The sequence below is a fragment of the Prionailurus bengalensis genome, chromosome X (assembly GCF_016509475.1).
Source record: "Prionailurus bengalensis isolate Pbe53 chromosome X, Fcat_Pben_1.1_paternal_pri, whole genome shotgun sequence".
NCBI classification, from domain to species: Eukaryota; Metazoa; Chordata; class Mammalia; order Carnivora; family Felidae; genus Prionailurus; species Prionailurus bengalensis.
Window position 1 is genome coordinate 10,538,347 of NC_057361.1, and position 21,830 is coordinate 10,560,176.

At 45.1% G+C, this 21,830-nt stretch overlaps 1 protein-coding gene across 1 annotated transcript in view; it reads left to right on the forward strand.

Moving 5' to 3' along the window:
- OFD1 (OFD1 centriole and centriolar satellite protein) overlaps window positions 1-21,830 on the forward strand; it is a 41,822-nt gene that overhangs the window by 5,566 nt on the left and 14,426 nt on the right. The window contains 13 exon segments of the mRNA XM_043570653.1: window positions 873-941; window positions 1,029-1,059; window positions 8,297-8,310; window positions 8,312-8,405; window positions 10,355-10,491; window positions 10,992-11,165; window positions 13,155-13,261; window positions 15,024-15,143; window positions 17,078-17,151; window positions 18,446-18,537; window positions 19,647-19,836; window positions 21,010-21,140; window positions 21,691-21,802. Of these exon segments, the coding sequence (XP_043426588.1) occupies window positions 873-941; window positions 1,029-1,059; window positions 8,297-8,310; window positions 8,312-8,405; window positions 10,355-10,491; window positions 10,992-11,165; window positions 13,155-13,261; window positions 15,024-15,143; window positions 17,078-17,151; window positions 18,446-18,537; window positions 19,647-19,836; window positions 21,010-21,140; window positions 21,691-21,802 (1,345 nt within the window).

The window sequence follows — 21,830 nt, forward strand, 5'->3', positions numbered from 1 at the left end:
GTGCACACACAAGCTGGGGAGGGACAGAGGAAGATCGAGAATCCCTAGCACGCTCCGGGCTGTCAGCGCAAAGCCTGACACGGGGCTCGAACCCAGGCACTGTGACCTCATGACCTGAGCCGAAGTCAGATGCTTAACAGACCAAGCCACTCAGGAGCCCCTGTTGTTTGTTTAAAGGAAGCTCTGTGCCTAACGTGGGGCTTGAACTCAAGACCCCGAGAACAAGAGTCACGTGTTCTACCGACTGAGCCAGCCAGGTGCCCTGAAGTTTCTAATTACATGACCCAGTTGGGCATGTTTCATGAGTAATAGGCAGTTACATAGCTGTTCCGGCAATAGTTAACCTGCTCATATACTTAAAGGTGTTCACTATAAAATGCTGTGCAGAGTATTTTCCTGAAAGGAAAACCCTGTCAGTGTTCCGAGGGAAGTCCTAGTACATGATGCGTGTTGTAGTAGAAATACAGATTAAGAATAGCCACCCAAAATGTTTAAAACTATTTTAGATAGGCTTTTGTCAGTCATGGTTGTAAAGACGGTAAAACTTGGTGTTTTGAACCAGTAGTATTTTAAAAACTTGATTACCATTGAAAGACCCTGGGATTCACACATGTATTCGTTGGATCATCAGATATTTGAGTGTAATCTGTAAGGCATTAACCATTTGTTAGACCCATTATCTTTGTGAAGTATTTGGAGGTTACTTCTGTGATGGGGAAAAATATCTTATCCTCGTGACTTGAATCTGTTATCAATAGTGTAAGAAAGTGCTTCAGTTCTACATTGTTAGTGTGATTCTTAAACTTTAGGAACATCCTAATTTATCGCTTAAACATCAGTGTAAAATGTCTACTCATTTTTTTTTCCTTAAGGTATTTACTATGCAAGATCTATTAGAACTCCTCAAAATCAACCCTGAATCCGGTCTCTACAAATCACTGGTAGGATTGTTTAGTTGTTATAATCTGCCTTGGTCTGTTAATTGTAACTGAACAGTTGAATAAAGGTAAAATATTTTCTTTCAACAGATGTCAGGATTTGATAACAAAAACAAAAAAGGTAGGAGCCTTCATATATGTAGAAAATAGCAACATTTTTGTCATGTACTGTATCCTGTAAAACTCTGAAAGTAATCTTGAGGGGTAAGAGTAGGGAATTGAATTGGAATTTGATTTTCCACGCTGTGACAGTACCTTGTTTGTTTGTTTACAGATTTTATTTTTTTTAAGTAATCTCTTCCCCTAACATGGGGCTCGAACTTAAAACCCTGACAGTGGGAGTGGCACGCTCCCACCATCTGAGCCAGCCAGGTGCTCCAATACCCTAGCTTTTAAAAAAATAAAATAAAATGATCTAATTTGACCAATGTACATCACTTCTCCAAATTTCAGTCCTCTTAATTGCTCTTAGCTACTCACACACAAAAAACCCACTGTAGACAGTAGTTGATACAGCCCCACAAATGATCTGAAAGGTACTTTTTGTAAACATACCCACTGTTGGGAACATTGCCCCACACCCAGACAGTGTTAAGGGTGTAGGTATCTTTGTATCCTAGATCTCCTCCTCGATAAAGTACATGTCTATAAAGTACAACTTAAAAATTAATTGCTTAACGAATGAAATAACTGGTTAGTAGTAAGTGTTACATAAATATTTCTTAAGTGTTGATATGGGCCTGGTAAACTGCTTTAATTTTGGCCTTGATAAGAACCATCCTAGAGGCCATTCTATAACTGCCACGGGTACAGACTGTGGGCTGGACTTGCCTACGGACTTCGTAGCCTGAACTTCAGCTGGTAACTGGCCTGTAATACATATTCTTTAGGTCTTTTGAATAACCCGTAACGTTATGTAACGGCCCTTTCGTGTTGGTGTGCCCCTGGGTTTTGTCTGTCGCCGGCATTGCTGTCATCCCCAGTCGGGTGTTCTTTTCAAACTTCGCATTTGGCAAACACTTGAGTATTTACCTTCTGCCAACTATTAGTCTGTGACTGAATTGCCTAGTCTCTTGGGAGTGATGTCAGCAGAGGATGAGTGAATCAGATCACAAGACCTCCTAGAGTGCCTGCGAAGTAGGGCATCCATACTGAAGTTGAGTATGGTAAGTGATCGTGTATTCTATATGCTGAGGCAGTACTGTTCCGTGTAAATTTTCTGTAGTCATGGGAATGGCTATCCCTGTGCCATCTGATACGGTAGCGCGTGGCTATCCCTGTGCATCTGATAGAGCTAGCCATGTGTGGCTGTTGAAGGGTTGAAACGTGGCTAACGAACTGACTGTTAAATTGCAGTAGCCACACGTGAATAGTGATCGTACTGGATAGCACGGGCCTCAGGTAGATAGTGGGTATCTGTAGCTTAACTCTGTGGCAAGGAAACTGGGGGCCTGAGGGGATCTTAAGAAATGGTATAACCACTCTGACAGATGGGTGTTTTCTCACAAAGCTAAGCATACTCTTCCCATCCAACAGTGATGCTCCTAGGTATTTACCCGACTGACTTGAGAACTTAGGTCCACGTAGATCCCCGAATAGGAATGTTTGTGGTACTTGGTAGTGATGGCCAGAAATGGGGAGCAGTCACAATGTCACTAAGAGGGGTGGATAAAGAAACTGAGGTGCATCCAGACAAGGGAATACTAATGAGTATTTTGATGACGGTATTTTGCACTGTTAATCCATGCAAAAACAAACTACCTTTAAATGCATTTTGTTAGGGAAGGGGCTGGTCCGTAAAGGGTACATACTGTGTGATTTCATATATGATTTTCTGAAAAAGGCAAAAGTGTAGAGCTGCTGAGTGGATCAGTGGTTGCCAGGGATTTGGCGGAATGGGGGTGTGGAAGGTTGAATAGGTGAAGCACAGGGAATTTCTTAAGCGAGTGTGTTTCCTATGACCGTGGTAGGATCTATATAGCACTATAGTGGCCAGAGCCTGTAGAACCTCCTAGCACAAAGGGTGAAGCTTAATGTATGCAATTTTAGGAGGTCAGGTGCCCCAGGATGGATTGCAGACAGTGACAAAATGGTCTGTCCTAACCCCCGCCCCCCCCCCCCCCCCAGGAGAAGAAACGATGCTGAGCTCATCAACATTGGAAATGAAGATTTTATGACTAAAGGCAAATGAAACTGTATATAGGCCCTGGATGTGGAGTGATAACTGGCTCATGGGGGTACTGGTTAACTGCTCTGAAACCATTGTACATGGATGCTGGATTTGGACAACTAACACAATGGATAGTAGAGGGCGAGAGCCAAGTTTCTCCCTGTTAGAGTGTGATTTTACAGTCGGGTAAGGGGAGGAGGCTAGAATGATGTGTGCGATAGTGGGTTTGTTAAACCCCTCACTGTGAGCTCAGGTTTAGCTTCATACATCTGCAGAGGATCTCTATAGATCAATGTATCTGCACGGGTTCATAGAACACTCAACTATCTTTGTGCAGGCTGAGAGGGCCTAGAAGCAAGGACACCCTAGTAACTGTGTGCACACCTAGTGCCCGGTTTGGAACACTAAGATTGGGTTTCGAAGACCATTCCATGATAGGAACCAGGGCTCCCCGGAGCGATGACTGATTCTAGGACTGGGGCAGAGAAGGCACAAGAGGAGCCCGGAGTGTTGTCTAATGCTAGACATAGGGAAATGCTTAATAAGGGGGTGGGGGGGAAAGGCACTGTGAAGGAGCTCTTAAGGGCCAAAGCTAGAACAGTTGAATAAATGGGGAGACCAGAGCAATCCTTCTCAGAGGGGTATGCATACAGGGAGGGGAGAGGGGAAGTGGAACCAGTTAGGACCCATGAGAAGCCCTGCAGACCTGGGAAACGGTGATGACCGTTACAGTGAGCGAGGGGGAGGAGCACCTCTGGAAAGATGACCCTACTGCAGCATCTCCGAGAAAGTTCCTGCGGCATGTCTACCTTGTCTCCAGAGGCAGAGCAGACATGCCTGAGCATAAGAGTAGCAGGAAGGTGTGAGGAGACAACGCGCTGACTGGGGGGAAAAGAAACGGGCAAGAGAGGATGAGCGGATGAGCCAGAGACGAATTGCAAGTGTATGTCTAATGAGAGGAAGTGAAAACCAGACTTGGAAATCTTGGGGAAAAGGGAGGTGGGAGGCCTTTACCTTTGTTCATGCAGAAGCTGAGTCCTTTCGACTGTTGGAAGATCCTAAAGCTCCTAATTTTTCATTTAATGTGTATTTATTTTCGAGAGCGACAGACACACTGAGCGTGAGCAGGGGAGGGGCAGAGAGAGAGGGACACACAGAATCTGAAGCAGGCTCCAGGCTCCGAGCTGTCAGCACAGAGCCTGACGTGAGGCTTCAACCCCCACAGACCCATCATTACCTAAGCCAAAGTTGGACGCTTAACCGACGGAGCCACCCAGGCACCCCAGTTTTGTTCTTATGGCTGAGTGATAATTCCACTGTGTGTGTGTGTCCCCGTCTGTGCGCGTGTGCACACACTTACATACCACATCTATCCATTGTAAACAATGCTGCTGTAAACCTAGGGATGCATATGTCATTTCAAGTTAGTGTTCGTTTTCTTTGCACAAATACCCAGTAGTGGAATTACTGGAACATATGGTAATTCTATTTTTAACTTTTTTTTTTTTCTTTGGGTAGAGCACATGCATGTGAGCAGGGGAGGAACAGAGGGAGAGAGAATCCCAAGTAGGCTCCACACCCAGTGTGGAGCCAAACAGGAGGCTCGATCTCACAACTATGAGATCATGACCTGAGCTGAGATGGAGTCAGACGTTCTTTAACTGAACCACCCAGGCACTCCTATTTTTAACTTTTTGAGGAACCTCCATACTGTTTTCCACAGTGGCTGCACCAGTTTGCATTCCCACCAGCAGTGCAAGAGGACTCCTTTTTCTCCACATCCTCACCAGCATTAGTTTCTTGTGTTTTTTGGTTTTAGCTGTTCTGATAGGTGTGAGGTGATTGATCTCTCACTGTGGTTTTGATTTGCATTTCCCTAATGGTGAGTGATGTTGAGCCTTTTTTTCGTGAGTCTGTTGGCCATCTGAATATCTTTGGAAAAGTGCGTATTCAGGTCCTTGACTCGTTTGTTGATTGGTTTTTGTGTTGGATTGTAGAAGTCCTTTATATATCTTGGATATTAACTCCTTACTGGATAGATCGTTTACAAATATCTTCTGCCATTCAGTAGGTTGCTTTTTGTTTTGTTGATGGTTTTCTTTGCTGTGCCAAAGCTCGCTGTTTGGTAGTCCCGATAGGTCTCTTCAGGCGAAGGAAGCAAGAACTATCTAGAAAAACACATATCTACAGTTGATGTCAAAGATATTACTGCCTATGTTTTCTAGGAATTTTGTGATTTCAGCTCTCACATTTAGGACTTTAATTCATTTTGAGCTTATTTTTATGTGTGGTGTAAGAAAAGTGGTCCACCTTCATTGTTTTGCATGTAGCCATCCAGTTTCCCCAACACCATTTGCTGAAGAGACTGCTTTATCCCCCTGGTGTATACTCTTGCCTCCTTTGTTGTAGATTAATTGACCATACGTGCGTGGGTTTATTTCTGGGCTCTCTGTTCATCTAAGTGCCTGTTGTGCCACTGTGTTACTGTTTTGATTATGACAGCTTTGGGGTACATCTTGCAATCAGGAATTGTGATATCTCCAGCTTTGTTCTTTTACCTCAAGGTTGTTTTGGCTCTTCGGGAGTCTTTCGTGGTTCCATACGAATTTTAGTGGTAGTCTAGTTCTGTGAAAAATGCTGTTGGTATTTTGACCGAGATTGCATGGCGTCTGTAAATTGCTTTGGGTAACATTGACACGTTAACAATACTGGTTCTCTGAGTCCCTGAGCACAGAATATTTTCTGTTGGTGTCATCTTGGATTCTTTGATCTGTGTTTTAGGGTTTTCATAGTGTAGGTCTTTCAGCTCCTTGGTTAGGTTTACTTACAGGTGTGTGTGTGTGTATAATTTTTTTTTGGTGCAATGGTAAATGGCATTTTTTTTTGCCACTTGATTATTACTGTATAGAGGTGCAACAGATTTCTGTATATTAACTTTGTATCCTGTGACATCACTGAATTCATTTATCGGTGCTAGTGTCTTTTGGTGGAGTCTTTGAAGTTTTCTGTGTATACTATCGTGACATCTGCAAATAGTGACAGTTTTACTTCTTACCAATTTGGATGTTTTTTGTCCAATGGCTGTGGCAAGGACTTTGAGTACTAGGTTGAATCAAAGTGGTGAGAGAGGACATCCTTGTTTTTCCTCGTCTTAGAAGCACTCAGTTGTTTACATACATTATGAGGTTAGCTGTTTTTTAATCTATAGCCTTTATTATTTTTTTTTTTAACTTTATTTGAATTGAAGTTAGTTAACCGAGAGTGTAATACTGATTTCAGGAGTAGAACCCAGTGATGCATCACTTACATACAACACCTAGTGCTCATCCCAACAAGTGTCGTCCTTCATGCCCATCGCTCATTTAGCCCATCTCCCCACCCACCTCCCCTCCAGCCACCCTCCGTTCTCTGTCTTGAAGAATCTCATATGGTGGGGTGCTTGGGTGGCTCATTTGGTTAAGTGTCCAACTCTGGGTTTTAGCTAAGGTCAGGATCTCACTGTCCTGAGATCACGCCCCGTATTGGGCTCTGTGCTGATGGTGCAGAACCTGTTTGGGATTCTGACTTCCTCTCTGTGCCCCTCACTTCACTTGTGCCATGTTTCTCTTTCTCAAAAATAGACATTAAAAAAAAAAAATCTTGGGGCACCTGGGTGGCTCTGTCAGTTGGTTAAGCATCTGACTCTTAGTTTTAGCTCCAGTCATAATCTTAGGTTTGTGAGTTCGAGCCCTGCATCTGGGTCTGCACTGACAGTGTGGGGCCTGCTGGAAGTTCTCTCTCACTGTCTCTGTGCCACCACTTGCACTTTGTCTCTCCAAAGAAACTTAAAAACAAAAACCAATACTCTGATGGTTTGCCTCCTTGTGTTTTTATTTTCTTTGTCCTTCCCTTCCCCTTTGGTCATGTGTTGTTTCTTAAATTCCATGTGTGTGAGATAATGTATTGGTCTTTCTCTGACTGATTATTTTGCTTAGCATAATACTCTAGTTTTTTTATTTTTTTGATATGAAATTTATTGTCAAATTGGTTTCCATACAACACCCAGTGCTCATCCCAACAGGTGCCCTCCTCAATGCCCATCACCCACTTTCCCCTCCCTCCCACCCCTCACTTTATTCTCAGTTTTTCAGTCTCTTATGATTTGGCTCCCTCCCTAACTTTTTTTTTCCTTCCCCTCCCCCATGGTCTTCTGTCAAGTTTCTCAGGATCCACATGAGAGTGAAAACATACGGTCTCTGTCTTTCCCTGTATGACTTATTTCACTTAGCATAACACTCCAGTTCATCTACGTTGCTACAAAAGGCCAGATTTCATCCTTTGTCATTTCCAAGTAGTATTCTATTGTACATACAAACCACAACCTCTTTATCCATTCATCAGTTGATGGACATTTAGGCTCTTTCCGTAATACATTCTAGTTTCATTCACGTTGTTGGAAACGGAAAGATTTGATTCTTGTTTGATCACCAAGTAATATTCCATTGTAATATCACACACACACACACACACACACACACACACACACACAAACACACCACCTTCTTTGTCAGTTGATGGACCTTTGGGCTCTTTACATAATTGGGCTGTTGGTGATAGCGCTGCTGTAAACATTGGGGTGCGTGAGCCCCTATGAATCAGCATTTTTGTGTCCTTTGGATAAATACCTAGTATTGGAATTGCTGGGTCATGGGGTAGTTTAATTTTTAGTTTTTTGAGGAACCTCTACACTGTCCTCCAGAGCAGCTGCACCAGTGTGCATTCCCACCAGCAGTGCAATGTTTGTTGGTTTATATCCTGTTTATCGGACTTTTTTTGTATAAACTTGGTCCATGTCTTGTGTAATTTCTCCATTGTTTTGACTTGTAACAGCTCTTTGATATTATGAAAATTACTCCTGTCTCCACATCCTCGCGAGTACTTTGTTGCAGTGTTATCACTTGTCTTTTGACTTGATTTCGTGCCATCTAGGTTTCTAATTTTTACGTTGTGAGATTGATACTGCTCGTTATTGCTTCTAGGTTGTGTGTCATGTTTGCAAAGGCCTTTCCTTAGAAATTATTCTTAGAAGATCTAGAATGTAAGAAAGGATAATGTTTAAAAGCCAAGATCTTAGAAACAGGGTTGATGCAATGGTTGAATGGAAAAAAGTTACACGCCGAAACTGTATTATGCGCTTTGTGTCTTGTAGGTTTTCTCATGGAGTTTTTTAAAAGAAGTGGCAGAGTATCATCAGTCCAGAGCGAGCTGCGATGTGGGAACTCAGACAAGTTCCACATTGCCTGGCCAAGACTCACTTGGTAACTGGCTCTCCTTCAGAATTTTAATGTTTGTTTTCTCCTCAAGTGAAGGAAAGGACCTGATGTGCTGTACTGTGGGTCTGTTCTTTGACTGGGAGGGGTGCAAGCTGCAGGGGGCACAGGTGCCTGCTTCCTCTGGAAGCCTCGCGGGAGGCGGCCAGGACTGCTCGCCCGTGCCACCCTCCCCTCTCTGAAGGCCCACGTGCTTCTCTGTGTGTTGGGTTCAACCTCTCATAACTGGGAGGTTCTTCTCTAGGTTTCCTCTAACTTGAATTTATGGCCACTAAGGAAATCCTTGACTGTGTGCCTTGTGGAGAAAACTAGAGAAGTCAGTGGCATATCACTTTGGTTTAGAGCTGAGGAAATAGGGGTCCCCAGAGGAAGCACAACTTGGAAACGTTCCTTCTGGGTCAGAACGGATAGTAGAATCCAAATTTTTTTTTTTTAATTTTTAAAAACTTACTTTTGAGAGAGAGGGGGAGGGAAGGGGAGGGAGCATGAGCAGGAGATAGGCAGAGGAAGGAAGACACAGAATCTGAAGCAGGCCCCAGGCTTGGAGCTATCTGCACAGAGCATGACGATGCAGGGATCAAACTCCTAAACCGGGAGATCATGACCTGAGCCGAAGTTGGACGCTTAACCAACTGAGCCACCCAGGCACCCCTACAGTCCAAATTTTTCTAAAATTACATGATCAGTTTCTTGGCACCTCCTGAGTCTTAAGGAGAATAATACTTCTAACCAGTAAAAAGAGAAGTCTGTTATTAGTAAAACATAAGCTATATGATGAGGCCTTCATTTTGGCCTAGGGTTTATTCCCTTGGGAGCATGGTACATGCTTATTCTAGAGAAGTACTGTCCAATAATAGCCACATGTGTAACTGTTAATTTTCTAGTAGCCATGGGGGGGGGGGGAACAGGTGAATTTATTTTAATATAATTTATTTAACCCGGTATGTCCAAAAGATTCCAACATGTAATTGATCCAGAAAACGTTAATGAGATTATTCTATATAAAATTTCCATACTCCATCATTGAAACCTGGTGTGTCTTTTACATTTAAAACACCTCTCAATTTGAACTGGTCCCACTTCATGTACTCCGTGGCCACGTGTGGCTAGAGAGTCCTGTAGTGGACGACACAATTGTAAAGCATTTGGAAAACCCAGAAAAGTAAATGGAAAACCTGTTGAAAGTTCTCTAAAAAGACGGACGCTGCCAATCTCTTCAAACTATTTGTGTCAGCCGCCTTGTCCGGTGCATCCTTTTTGGCGGGTGGTGTTCTCCACGATCGAGCTCATCCTGCAAGTCTGGGTTTGCGGTCGGTTGATGCTGGCCCGCAGCTGTTGTGGGGGCTGTGGGTCTACTGGAGAGAGCACTAGAACGACAGCCCAGCAACAGACGAGCTTGCAGCCCCAGTGCTGCCCTTACACAGTTGCTTAGCCCTATGGGACTCACTTAAACTGCACGGGCATCTGCTTCCTTCTCTGCAAAGCAGAGGAGTCAAAATACGTGATCTTTGATTTATTATTTTAAGGTCCGTGTTTTGAACGTGTCAGTCGACTTTAACCACAGTCCAATAAAAGCACTCTCTGCCTTGGCACTTAGGGACTGGGAAGAGATGCCATTGTTTTCTGACTTAAGTTGCACTCTTGGCTTTCTTTCCCCCTGACATTGGATGGTGAGAATTTCCGATGTAAGGAATGGTGGAAACGGTTGTACAGTGAAGACTTGTATACCTAGACTTACCCGGTAAATTTGTATCCTCCTTGCTTGATCGCTTATCCGACCCATCCATTAATCTATCTTAATTTTGTGGGGTTTCAAAGTAAATTGCAGACATCCTTCCCGTTGCCCCTAAGTATACTCTGTGCTTTTGAACAGAGCTCCAGCCTCTTGCTCAACTGACGGCAGTTCCCTATGCTAATTTCCTATGTTGTTTTAACAGTGGAGAAGCTTCAGCTTATTGATGATCAGTTTGCAGGTGCTTACGCTCAGCGTCCAAAGTTAGAATCCTTAGAAGTAAAGTTAAATGAATATAAAAGAGAAATAGAACAGCAGCTTCGGGCAGAAATGTGTCAAAAGGTGAGCTGTAACTTGTTGCTGTGCTTGTCTTGAATGTCTTTAAAAAAAAAAAAAAGTTTAAGAACAAATGTAAGCAGGGGAGGGGCTGAGAAAAGGTGAGAGAGAATCCTTAGCAGGCTCCACGCTGTCAGCATAGAACCTGACTCAGGGCTCGAGCTCAAGAACCATGAGATCATGAACTGAGCCGAAATCAAGAAGTCAGACGTGTCACCAACTGAGCCACCCAGGTGTCCTGTGATGTCTTCATCTTGGGTATGGGGGGGAAAAATAGAGAATTTTTATTAACAAATGTGATACACTGTTAGGCATGATTTTTCTTTCCAACTGATGTCATTTCTTATGCCTTTTGAGTGAATCCTACACGTATAATGAATGAGATGAAAGTAAAAATGAGTTAAACTAAGTATATTAGAGCATTAGTGTTAAACCTAACCCTGAAGAGAGAAGTTATTTTCTTAGTATAGTTTTGGTATTTACAATAATTGGTGATCGATTGGCAGTTAAAGTATTTTAAAGATACTGAAGTAGCAAAAGTTAAGATGGAAGAGAAAAGAAAGTCTGAGAGGGAATTGGCTGAGTTCCGGAACGAATTGGAGAGAGCTTGTCGAGCAAAATCTGACGCCCTTATTTCTCGGGAGAAGTTGGCTTTTGAGAGAATTCAGAAGCACCAAGAGGTAAGATTTTACAATTCTTTGCCAGGTATCTATTTCCTGTGGCTGTTTGTAGATGGGCTTCAGGCCCTAGAGTGGGTTGTGACAGTTGGTTAGCCAAGATCAAGCCCTACAGGTGTATGAGGGATGGAGGTCAAGAGCACAAGTGGTAGGACTGGCCTTGAAAAGGTTATGGAGACTTCCTCCCCCGAGAGCGCTGGGAGGAAGGGACTGTGGGTGCTAGCTTCCATGTTGGGAGCAGGCAAAATTCCCCGCTGAATACGCTCCCTCCTCTCGGGCAGATGGGGGAGGGTCGGGGGGCAGCCTCAAGGAGAGGATCGGTGTGGAATTGCTGCATGGGGGTGAGGGCCAAGCAGGCCGGACTGGCAGAGCTGTGTGGAGGCCCTGGCCGTGACACGGGCATCACGCAGCCGAAGTGGACCAAACCAGGTGCTTGTAGGCAGTTGGTGTGGTACAGTCAGGTTAGCGAGGGCAAGAAGATTGAGGCGCTTGGGCAATGGACCTGACGGAGCTGAGTTGACTTGGCTTGAGAAGGGCAGCCTCTTGAGGACATTGGGGTTCGGTGGGGATGGTGGGCGGCTACTACCCCAGGGGGGTTGCGGGGGGGAGAGACAGGGCTGTGTGGTGTTCTCGGAGGCATCCAGGACAAGATGTCGGGACACTGATGGATGGAAGAGTAAGCGTGGGCCCATAGGACAGGGCTGCGGGTTGAGATGTCGCGTGAAGACTAGAAACAAAATGTCACAGGGGTTGAGGGTCCCTGGAATTGCGGAGTCTAGGATTGTGGAAGGTGGCCATTCGATTTCTCCCGGAAAGTGACTAGACAGGAAGTGGAAAGGGCGAGGAGTGGCAGGAGGGATGGGGTCCACTCTTTGAGGAAAAACTGGTTCCTTTCCCAAGGGGCTGTCTTAGACAAGCCTGGATTCGGGACACTGTTTGCTGTGTCCAGCCAGAACCGCTGCTATGTGGAGACCTCGAAAGTTGGAGGGCTCCCTCCCAGCGCCCACCCTTGATTACAACTGCTCAGAAAGACCCAGTCACGTCCTATGATTTCGTGTACCATTTCTGGTGATGGGGCTTTTAGAAAAAAATCAATGTTGGAGCCACTGTCTTTGAGACGATTGGATGTTTACGTTAACAACTGCATCCTCGAGACGGGTGACTGACTAGTTGAGATCAGTTACCAGACCAGAATATTCATTGAGTTCGCTGATTCTCTGAAGGCTCTGGACAAGATGGCCATCCTCATGCCAAGCATCCTGACTTTATTCCACTACCTGCAATGCCCTTCTTGTGCCCTCGATGAAACCCTCTTGGCCTTCAAATCCAGCTTCTGTGTCCCTTCCTTGTAATGCCTTCCCTGACTGACTCAGGTCCTGTTCCTGCCACAGTCCTGAAGTATTTTAGTTACAAAAGTCATCACATCCTAGTGTGTAATTTCACTTTCCCTGACTACACTGAATTTTGGAAAGATGGGAACTCTACCTGTTCGTCTTTGTCTAGTTCTGAGTGTGCTGTTAGACACATGCCAGGTACTCCGTGAAGCCTTGCTCAGCGAACACACAAATGGAAGTGTGGCCCGTTCATTCACCTTGTTAACCGAGTCAGAATGACCTATGAACTGAAACTTTGAGACAACAGAACCAGGGGCATTCTATTCTTTGGAAGTTTTATTGCTACATGCACATTTCGTGTCCTTTTCTTCCTGACGCACTTGTCGAAATGTGAAGTCTCTGGGGGATGTCCGTTAGGTAGATTAAACAGAGCAGAGATGTTAGGAATATATGCTAATGGGTCCAAACAGTCATTGAAGGAGGGAATGCATGTTTGGGTGGCTAAATGGGCAAAAAGAGTATGCTGAATTGGAACCTCTTGAAAGTGAAATTGTAACCCTAAGTATCTGTAGTTCTCTGGAACCGAGGAAGCACTATATTAGTTCGGATCTGTTATATCTTTAGCTTGCTTGCTGAAAACTAATGCTTCTGTACACAGATTGAAACCAAGGAGATTTATGCTCAGAGACAACTTCTCCTCAAAGATATAGACATGCTAAGAGGCAGAGAAGCAGAGCTGAAACAAAGAATGGAAGCTTTTGAATTGTGAGTAACGTGTGTTCATTTGGGATATTCAGAATGACGATTCAAAAGAACTAAATACACGTCTTAATAGTCAGATGTTAACTGCCAAGTAGAGTGTTCACTTGTAAAGGGGATCCCACCTAGCTTTAAAAGGCACAAATGAAGAGAAAGACTAGGGTTTCACTTATGAACTAGTACACATTAGAATGAAAAGCAGAATGGGATGCCATCATCGGGCTACAGTATGACCAGACACGTGACTTGAAGAAGCTGATAATGCTTGAACAAATGCCATGTTTCTCATTTACGTCCACTCATTCACATCCAGTAGCTGCATGTGTGCAAAGTAACAATTCCAGATACCCGGACCTGCCGCCCTCTACTGCACTGCTGCTGTTGGGGGAGGGGGAAGACGGTGGCTCTGACTCGACTCCTACTGGGCGAAGAAACTACTGGTGGTTTTTTTTTTTTCTTTTTTTTTTCTTCGTACCAATTGCGGAGGGGCAGAGAGAGAGGGAGACAGAATCTGAGGCAGGCTCCAGGCTCTTGGCTGTCAGCACAGAGCCTGACCAGGGGCTTGAACTCCTGAACTGCACGGTTAGGACCTGAGCCAAAGTCGGATGCTTAGCCACACGCTGAGCCACCCAGGCACCCCTGGGTGAAACCATTTCTCTTGGTGTGTGTGTTCCTTTCCCTAAGTGCTCACATCTGTATCCTCCTTCAAATCTCAGCTGGGATTAAGAGCAAGCTCCCCAGTCTGCAGTTGGTGGAATTAAGCTTTCTTTCCCATTTGGCGTCTTGAAACTCGAAATATTCCAGGAACCCTATTTTATTTAAGAGGTTTGTCTTTGTCTTTATTAATGTTTTTCATTTACGTAGGTTCTGTTCATTTGATTTCTTCCTACCTTACTCTTTGGAAATTCTCAAGTGGCAGTTTGCTAATGTGAGAGAAAAGAAAAGGGACAAAGTTTGGGCAGATTCTGGATTGTATAATCATGATTATGTAACCACTTCTTGAACCTCTGTTTGCCCTGCTTCTCCCTTGTAAGCACATGAAGTGAAGTGAATGGATTTACTCGTCCTTTGCTGTACAGATGGGGCAGCAGAGGGAGCTCTAACACCAAGCCTTTATGCTCGGCCGGGAGCCCTCCCATCCCTGTGGTTTGGTCTAAGTGCCTGTGAACCTGATTCCTGGCTCTGGAATTGGTTTTGTAGGTGTTTGAAGGTCTCCCCACGAAAAGCACTCCATTCTTCGAATTTGGAGGTTCTGATGGACCCATCTTCTGTTTTCGGCCTCTTCAGTCAATACATGATTGAATGCCAAAAACGAATCTTGTACCTCTAATTGTTAGGGGCCAATCAGTTAAGTCTCACAGTTAGAAATAATACTCGAGAAGAAACAAACACTTAAGGTACACTAAACTTGGCTTTGTGGCTTTGTAACTAAAAGCATCCTTCTTTGACCCCTCCGTTGATTGTGGCCCTTGATCCCCTGTACCCCCTTTTTGAGTGTGGGTTTTCTCCTGTAAGTGTACAAAAGTAAGAAACCACTTCGGTCACGACACATTGACACTCCCCTTAGCCAGGTGCCATCTGCTAGCTGATGAGCTAAAGTTGGTAAAGTAGAGGGACTTCTGGCTCTTTGAGTTCACTTCCCAGCAGGGAAGCCTTGTGAAGGTTTTACTCTGGAGCTAAAAACACAAGGTGTCTCTTTCCCTCTAAACGTGTTACTTCCGCTGTTGGGGTTTTCTTACCTGCTTTCTTTCTCTTTGGCCAATTGCAGGGCTCAGCGGCTACAAGAAGAAAAAAATAAAAGAGCAACCGACGCACTTAGGAAACGGGAGCTGAATGTCCAGAATATTGAGGAGACCTATGACCAGAAGCTCAAGAATGAGCTGCTCAAGTAATTGCTTGGCCTTGTTAAAGGAATCCTGTGTCTGAATTAAGTTGCTGGAAACATGGGCACGCTGATGAAGTAGATAGAGCCGATGGTTGATGGCAAAATTGAGGGTTGAAAAACATCTGTGTTGTCATTGGTAGTCCAGCCTTTCCTGTGAGCATTTTAAGATGGGTTTAAAAAGATACAGAGAATAGCATGCTCTGCTCATTTGACAAAAAAAAAAAAAAAAAAAAAAAAAAAATTGTTTTTAACATTTGTTTTTGAGAGAGCAAGACAGAGTGCAAGCAGGAGGAGTGGCAGAGAGGGGGACCCAGAATCCAAAGCAGGCTCCAGGCTCTGAACTGTCAGCTCAGAGCCCAACACAGGGCTCAAACTCCTGAACCACAAGGTCATGACCTAAGCCAAAGTTGGACACTCAACACACTGAGCCACCCAGGCATCTCTCATTCTTCCTCATAGCTTCTCTGACACTTCCTGAGTGCCTGTGGTTTGTTTTAAGTTGTTAGGGCACTTTACGACTTGCTCAGTTTGCACAGCCAAGAAGTCATAACATTGAAATTAATAAGTGCTCAGTTAATAGTGAGTAAATGCATGTGTAGTGAAGAGAGGATTCAACTTGGCTTCTCAGGGTATTTATTAGTAATTGACCTCATTTTTAATCCCTTGCTCTTAATTTGTCATTGTGCCATTACATCATACCTGCAAAGGTTTCTGGAGGCTATTTTACTTTTGAGAGAATGAGGACGAGCAGGGGAGGGGCAGAGAGAGAGAGAGAGAGAGAGAGAGATGGATACAGACCCAGAATCTGAAGCAGGCTCCAGGCTCTGAGCTGTCAGCACAAAGCCTGACATGGGGCTCAAACTCATGAACCATGAGACCATGACCGGAGCCAAAGTCAGATGCTCAATCAACTGAGCCACCCAGGCTCCCCTGGAGGTTGTTTTTAAAAACTGCTGTTAAAGATAAGTAGGGGGCATCTGGGTGGCTCAGTCGGTTAAGCGTCTGACTTCGGCTCAGTTCATGATCTCATGGTTGGTGAGTTTGAGCACCGCGTCGGGCTCTGCGCGGACAGTGTGGAGCCTGTTAGGGTTTCTGTCTCTGTCTCTCTAATTAAAAATAAAACTTAAACACCATTTTCATTGTACGACTTGTGAAACAGTGGATTTTAGGTACATATTTTGTCTACTCCTCTAACCTACTAGTGAACACTGAAGTAGCTCTAGTCATTAAATGCAGAATAAATGAAACATGTATATGTGAATTCAGCGTAGCCGTGGATACAGAGAACTGTTGGGTATCGTTTGTCTTGGTGTGTCCTTGGAGGCCTCGGGTGTCCTTCTATGGTTTCAGCCAGTGTTGATTTTGGGAGGACATCATGGGAGTGCCTCTCTGCTTTCTCTGACCTCTGAACCGCAAAGTCAGTTGGCAACAGCTGCTGGAGGTGGCTGAAACCCCGTAAGATGAGCCTTTGGGTGTCTCTAATTCAGAGCTCATGCTGTTGGCGGTCGGCCGTCAGGACTGTGCTCAGCCCCTAAGGGCAAAAGTTCCTCTCTGAGGGAAGAGAGATGGGACAGGTGAATTCCAAGTGACCGACTTGGTTATCATTTGGGATTTAGGGCCCGTCACGCACACCGGAAGTTTAACTTAATTGACTTCTTGGTGTCGGTCGAGACCAAGGGAGAGAGAATTGTGCTTGGTGACCTCGCAACAACAGGACCCTTGGTTTTGTGTGATTGAGTTTGGGGACCGAATTTACAGGATCACAACAGAGTTCTCCAGACCTTTCACGTTTGGAATTCAGATCCTTGGCTCTCGTCTTGAGAGAGTCTGAGGTTTGCACGTGGTCACTTTCGGTGCCCCGGTCCCGTAGATAAGCTCGGGTATTGATAGTCCATCCAGGAGAGTGACAAGCTCATTTTAGTTTTTCTGACCTGCAGGTATCAACTTGAACTCCAGGACAACTATATCGCTAGAACTCACAGGCTAATAGAAGATGAAAGGAAGAATAAAGGTGACTCTGGGGACGAACTGTGTTCACTGTGACAGAGGCTGTTAGCTTGCAAGTGCCTGTTCTGTATTCTAAAAAACCTATCGTTTATACCTGGTGTTACTGCAAAAAGTACATGGTTTTTATTAATCTTACGAAATTGGTTTTTTAATACATTTTTGTGAATCTTCACGTTTAACCTTTCGTATATTCACAAAGGTTAGTGATTCACCAGCAGGATTTTATCCAACTTTCTTTCAGTGTATTTTGATAGATGTGACTATCAAGAAAGTGGCAGCGACTTTTTGCCATCGGGTAAATACTACTCTTAACCACGAGACACTACAATTTTTACTTCCGGAAAATTGTAACTTCTTTGTCCCTGTGATCTAGTTTATTTCTTCTACTTCTAAAGTATTCGTATGCTTCATGATATTTTCACGTGACATAGAATCTTTTCTTGGTAAGTTTTTGTTTTTTTGTTTTTTTTTTTTTTTTGAGAGAGAAAGGAACCCCAAGTAGGCTCCACACTATCAGTGCAGAGCCTGATGCGGGGATCAAACTCCTGGAACTGTGAGATGACGATCTGACCCAAAACCAAGAGTTGGATGCTTAACCAACTGAGTGACCCAGGCGCCCCTACTTGACCTATAATCCCTTAAATTCTTGAATACATTAGCCCAAGAGTAGGAAAGCTGGATAATTTTTTAGTCTTTGGGATACTTGACATCTTAATATATTTCTGGGAATTTGTCGATGAAAAGAAGTTAAACTTCTAGTGGCGATTTCAAATGGACTCTTGGGAGTAAACCAGCGCTAAGCACTTGATGCTGACCGGTCAGGTCACCCCGTGTACATCTGCTCGCAGCTAGCCTGTGGAGGCTGATACTTCTATGTACCCATGCTGTCACGTGTTCGGCAAGTCAGGGTTTTGATGTTACATCTCCATAGACCGTGTTAGATGAAGTGAAAATGACAAAATCGTAAATACAGAATCCCAACAGACAAATCTGTCTTTAAGGAAGTTCTGACCTGGCGGCGCACGGGCCCTGTGCTCAGAGCCGATGGTGTAAGTGGTGACTTTTGTGCAGCAGGACTAGGCTTGCCGCGTATTCGACCGTTAGAGTTACTTGCCGTCACATGTTGAGTAATGGGGCTTGTTTCTTACTTGGCTGCTGATTTGTTTTGACCTTGACATCTGCTATTCAGATAATGAAATAATGGTCATTAGGTATGACATAGTGGCCATAAGTTATTAAACGACTTGTATTTACTAGGAAAACTTAATGATGTTAATTGGTTGGCTCTTTTCTTTCAGAAAAAGCTATACATTTGCAAGAGGAGCTCACAGCTATTAATGCGAAAAAGGAAGAATTTGGTCATTCTGTAAAACGTGTCAAAGAGCTCGAGGTAATGAAGTCTTGTGTTTTGAAATCGACATGAGGCAATATATGAACCTAGAGCTTTAGTCCTGCGTGATTTATCTTACGTTGTCCTCTTGACGTGTTGGGACTTGTTTCCATCTTAGTCTCCTGGGGAAGCACAGCAAGAGGATGTCCTTTGGGGCCTAGATCCCTGCCTGAATCCTGTGTCTCTCCCTTTCTGCTTGTGTGCCTTGGGGCAAGCTCTGTGACCTCAGACTCCTCCTGTGTAAACTCTGGGATGTTCCCACCATGCGTGGTTGTGGAGGGAGTTCGGGGAGCTGAGTTTTGCACGTCGTACGCAGCTTGTATGCACTAGCTTCTACCTCAGCCTCTTCTCCCTTCCCATCAAGGGCAGGAAAACTTCCTGTCAGGATGTCAGGATCTCCCAGCTTAAAACCCAATGAGATACGCTTTTCACATGCCACTGTTACTTCACTTGGATTAAGCTGTGTGTTTGCGGGGCACCTGGGTGGCTCAGTCGTTTAAAGCGTCCAACTTCGGCTCAGGTCGTGATCTCACAGTTCATGGGTTCGAGTCCTGTGTCTGGCTGTGTGCTGACAGCTTGGAGCCTGGAGTCTGCTTTGGATTCTGTGTCTCCCTCTCTCGCTCTCTTTTTCTGCCTCTCTCAAAAAAAAAAAAAAAACTTCTGTGCTATGTGAAGGACAGAGGTGGAACTTGAGGTACATAAAATGTTAGGCACAGAACCTATTTTTGTAGCCTGTTTTGTAGCACTTTAGACCGAGAACATAGTTTGTAAGGACTTGTGTATTAGAGAACTCTGTAGGCTTCTGTAACCACACTTGAGCTGTATTGTACTACTAAGAGGAAAGCACCCCACAGTGCGTTAGTGAGATCTCCCCCTTTGATACTTAAGAAATGCCTTGCTGCAATCTGGGCTTGATTTGGGGGGCCCTTAGTTGCCTCTGGAGGAGAGGACTTCTGCCGTGGTTCGGGTCTCCTTGCAGAGAAACAGACTTGGGTCAGATGACCTTCATTAAATCGTGGCGCCCAGCCTCAGGCAGCTTGGCAGCCTGGACTTAGGTGGGACTGTAGCCACCCACTGTTCACACACAGGTGTTGCTGTTTCGATTCCAGCTTGAGTTAGAGTCGGTCAGAACCCAGTCTTTGGCGATAAGCAAGCAAAACCACCTGCTGAGAGAGAAGGTGAAAGAAATGAGTGACTATTCGCTACTGAAACAAGGGAAACAGGAGCTTCAGGCGCAAAATAAATTACTTAAGCAACAGCTGGAAGAGACCAGAAGTGAGAACTTGCGTCTTGTAAACCGTAAGTCTTGTCCGGATTGGCGTGTCTTTGTGATTGACACTGGCTCAGTATTCCGAAACTGCTCTGTCCTGTAAGGGAGGCTTCAGTTGAGAAGATTTTCTCAAATTTCGTGGATTGAAGGTACATTCTTTTCACTCGCTGCCACGAAATTGCATCACTAACAAGTTTCCAACTGTATAAATACGCCTCTCTGGGTGGCCCTCGGCTCCCCTTCCCTCTGAATGCTGGTTGGGTTTGGCCAGTGGGGACACACTCCTGTGCTTGGAGGGAAGGAAAAGAGTGAGGTCGAGGTGGCTGTGATCCCTTCCGAGTCTCCTCCGTGCGGTAGGCCGGGGCGGGCCCTGGGCCTCAGCCAGGCAGGAGCCCAGGCCTTGGCTTCTCAGGGCTCTGTACCTGCTCGAGGTCCTCCGGGTCTGGGAATTCCTCCCCTCCTGACCCTCCAGGCCCTAGGAGCGTTGACAGCAGGGCCCTGGTAGCCCGGGGAACTACACTGTCCTTCGTAGCTACCCGATGTGAGTCCCTTTATTGAAGGATCTTCTGGTGACCCAAACTGGGGATACCATTTGCTTTCTGCCTGGACCCTAAGTGCCACTGACAGATGCCCAGGTCGGACTGGACCTCGGGGCAGTCATTGGCAGGTTCTGACAGGTTCCTCCTGTGCCTTCTGTGCGTACTAGGGCAGATCGGTGGGCTTTCATGTTAATTTCTGGATTTGAAAGAATTCTTTTACTGGGAGTACAATCCTGGAGAGCTGTAAAGTTTGCAGTCACGTGCATTAAATTCTCTTGGGGCGTCTGGGTGGCTCAGTCGGTTAAGTGACTAACTCTTGATTTCGGCTCAGGTCATGATCTTGCAGTTCATGAGTTGGAGGCCCTGCACCGGGCTCCGCACTGACAGTGCGGAGCCTATCGGGGATTCTTTCTTTCTCCCTATCTCTGTCCCTCGGTGCTTGCGTGCGTACGTGTGCTTGGCCTCTCTCTCAAAATAAGTACACTTAAATAAGCTTTTTTTAAAGTAATTCTTTGGGAAGTTGGTGAGTCAAGATGGTGCTTAGTCTCCTTAATTACTATCATGTACAAAGGGAAGAACAACGTAAAGCCTCTTGAGCTGCTTTTGTTAGGTGAAACGAGAAAACGTGAGGCTGGTGATGAGCAGGCTTTTTTACCTTCACAGACCTGGCTCAGCCTTCTCCAGAGCTGGTGGCTTTTCAGAAAGAACTAAAGAAAGCAGAGAACGCTATCGTGTGTGAGCATAAGGAGTTCGAGATTCACAGGCAGAACCTGCAGAAGCAGCTGCAAAGTGAAGTGAGTACTGCCTGGCTCACCCAGGCATCTGGGCGGGCCGCTCTGTGGGCCTGGGGACTCGGTGTGTGCCACACCGGCACCAGTCAGCCGGTGGCATCGGAAATGAGCCCCCAGTCTGCTGATTACTCCCCCAGTGTTCTTTGTCCTTGGAGAAAACTCTCAAGCTGTTGTGTGACCTTAGGTTCCCCATAGTAATAAAACCGAGAGGAAAGTAAACCCCCCTAAACACGCAGTTTTCCAATCCCTGTTGGTGCTCCCTGGTAAAAGTAGCTGATTCCCCCCCTGTGATGCAACAGTATCGCTGCTCTTTCTGACGTCTGCCTCTTGTGCTGGAGTAGCTGTGGTTGGAGAGGAGTGAAAAAGGAGCTGTGGAACTTGCTAGTGGGTTCTGTTGTTGTTTCATCGGGACCCCGGGGGTGATGGGTGTCTGGCTGCCGAGAATTGGCCAAATCGACAAAGAAAATCAGCCCGATGAGAGAATTGTGCCTTTGGAAGTATGCTGTGTGATTGGTTTTACATTGATTTCTTTTCCTTGTCTAAATCTTGGCAGATTGAACGTTCTGCACAGCTGAAGGCCCAGATCCTCAATTACGAAGATTCCGTAAAGAGGTTAACGAGACAGGTGGCCGATTTGAAATTGCAACTGACACAAACCCAGACGGGTTAGACACCTCTTTAACTTGTGTGTGG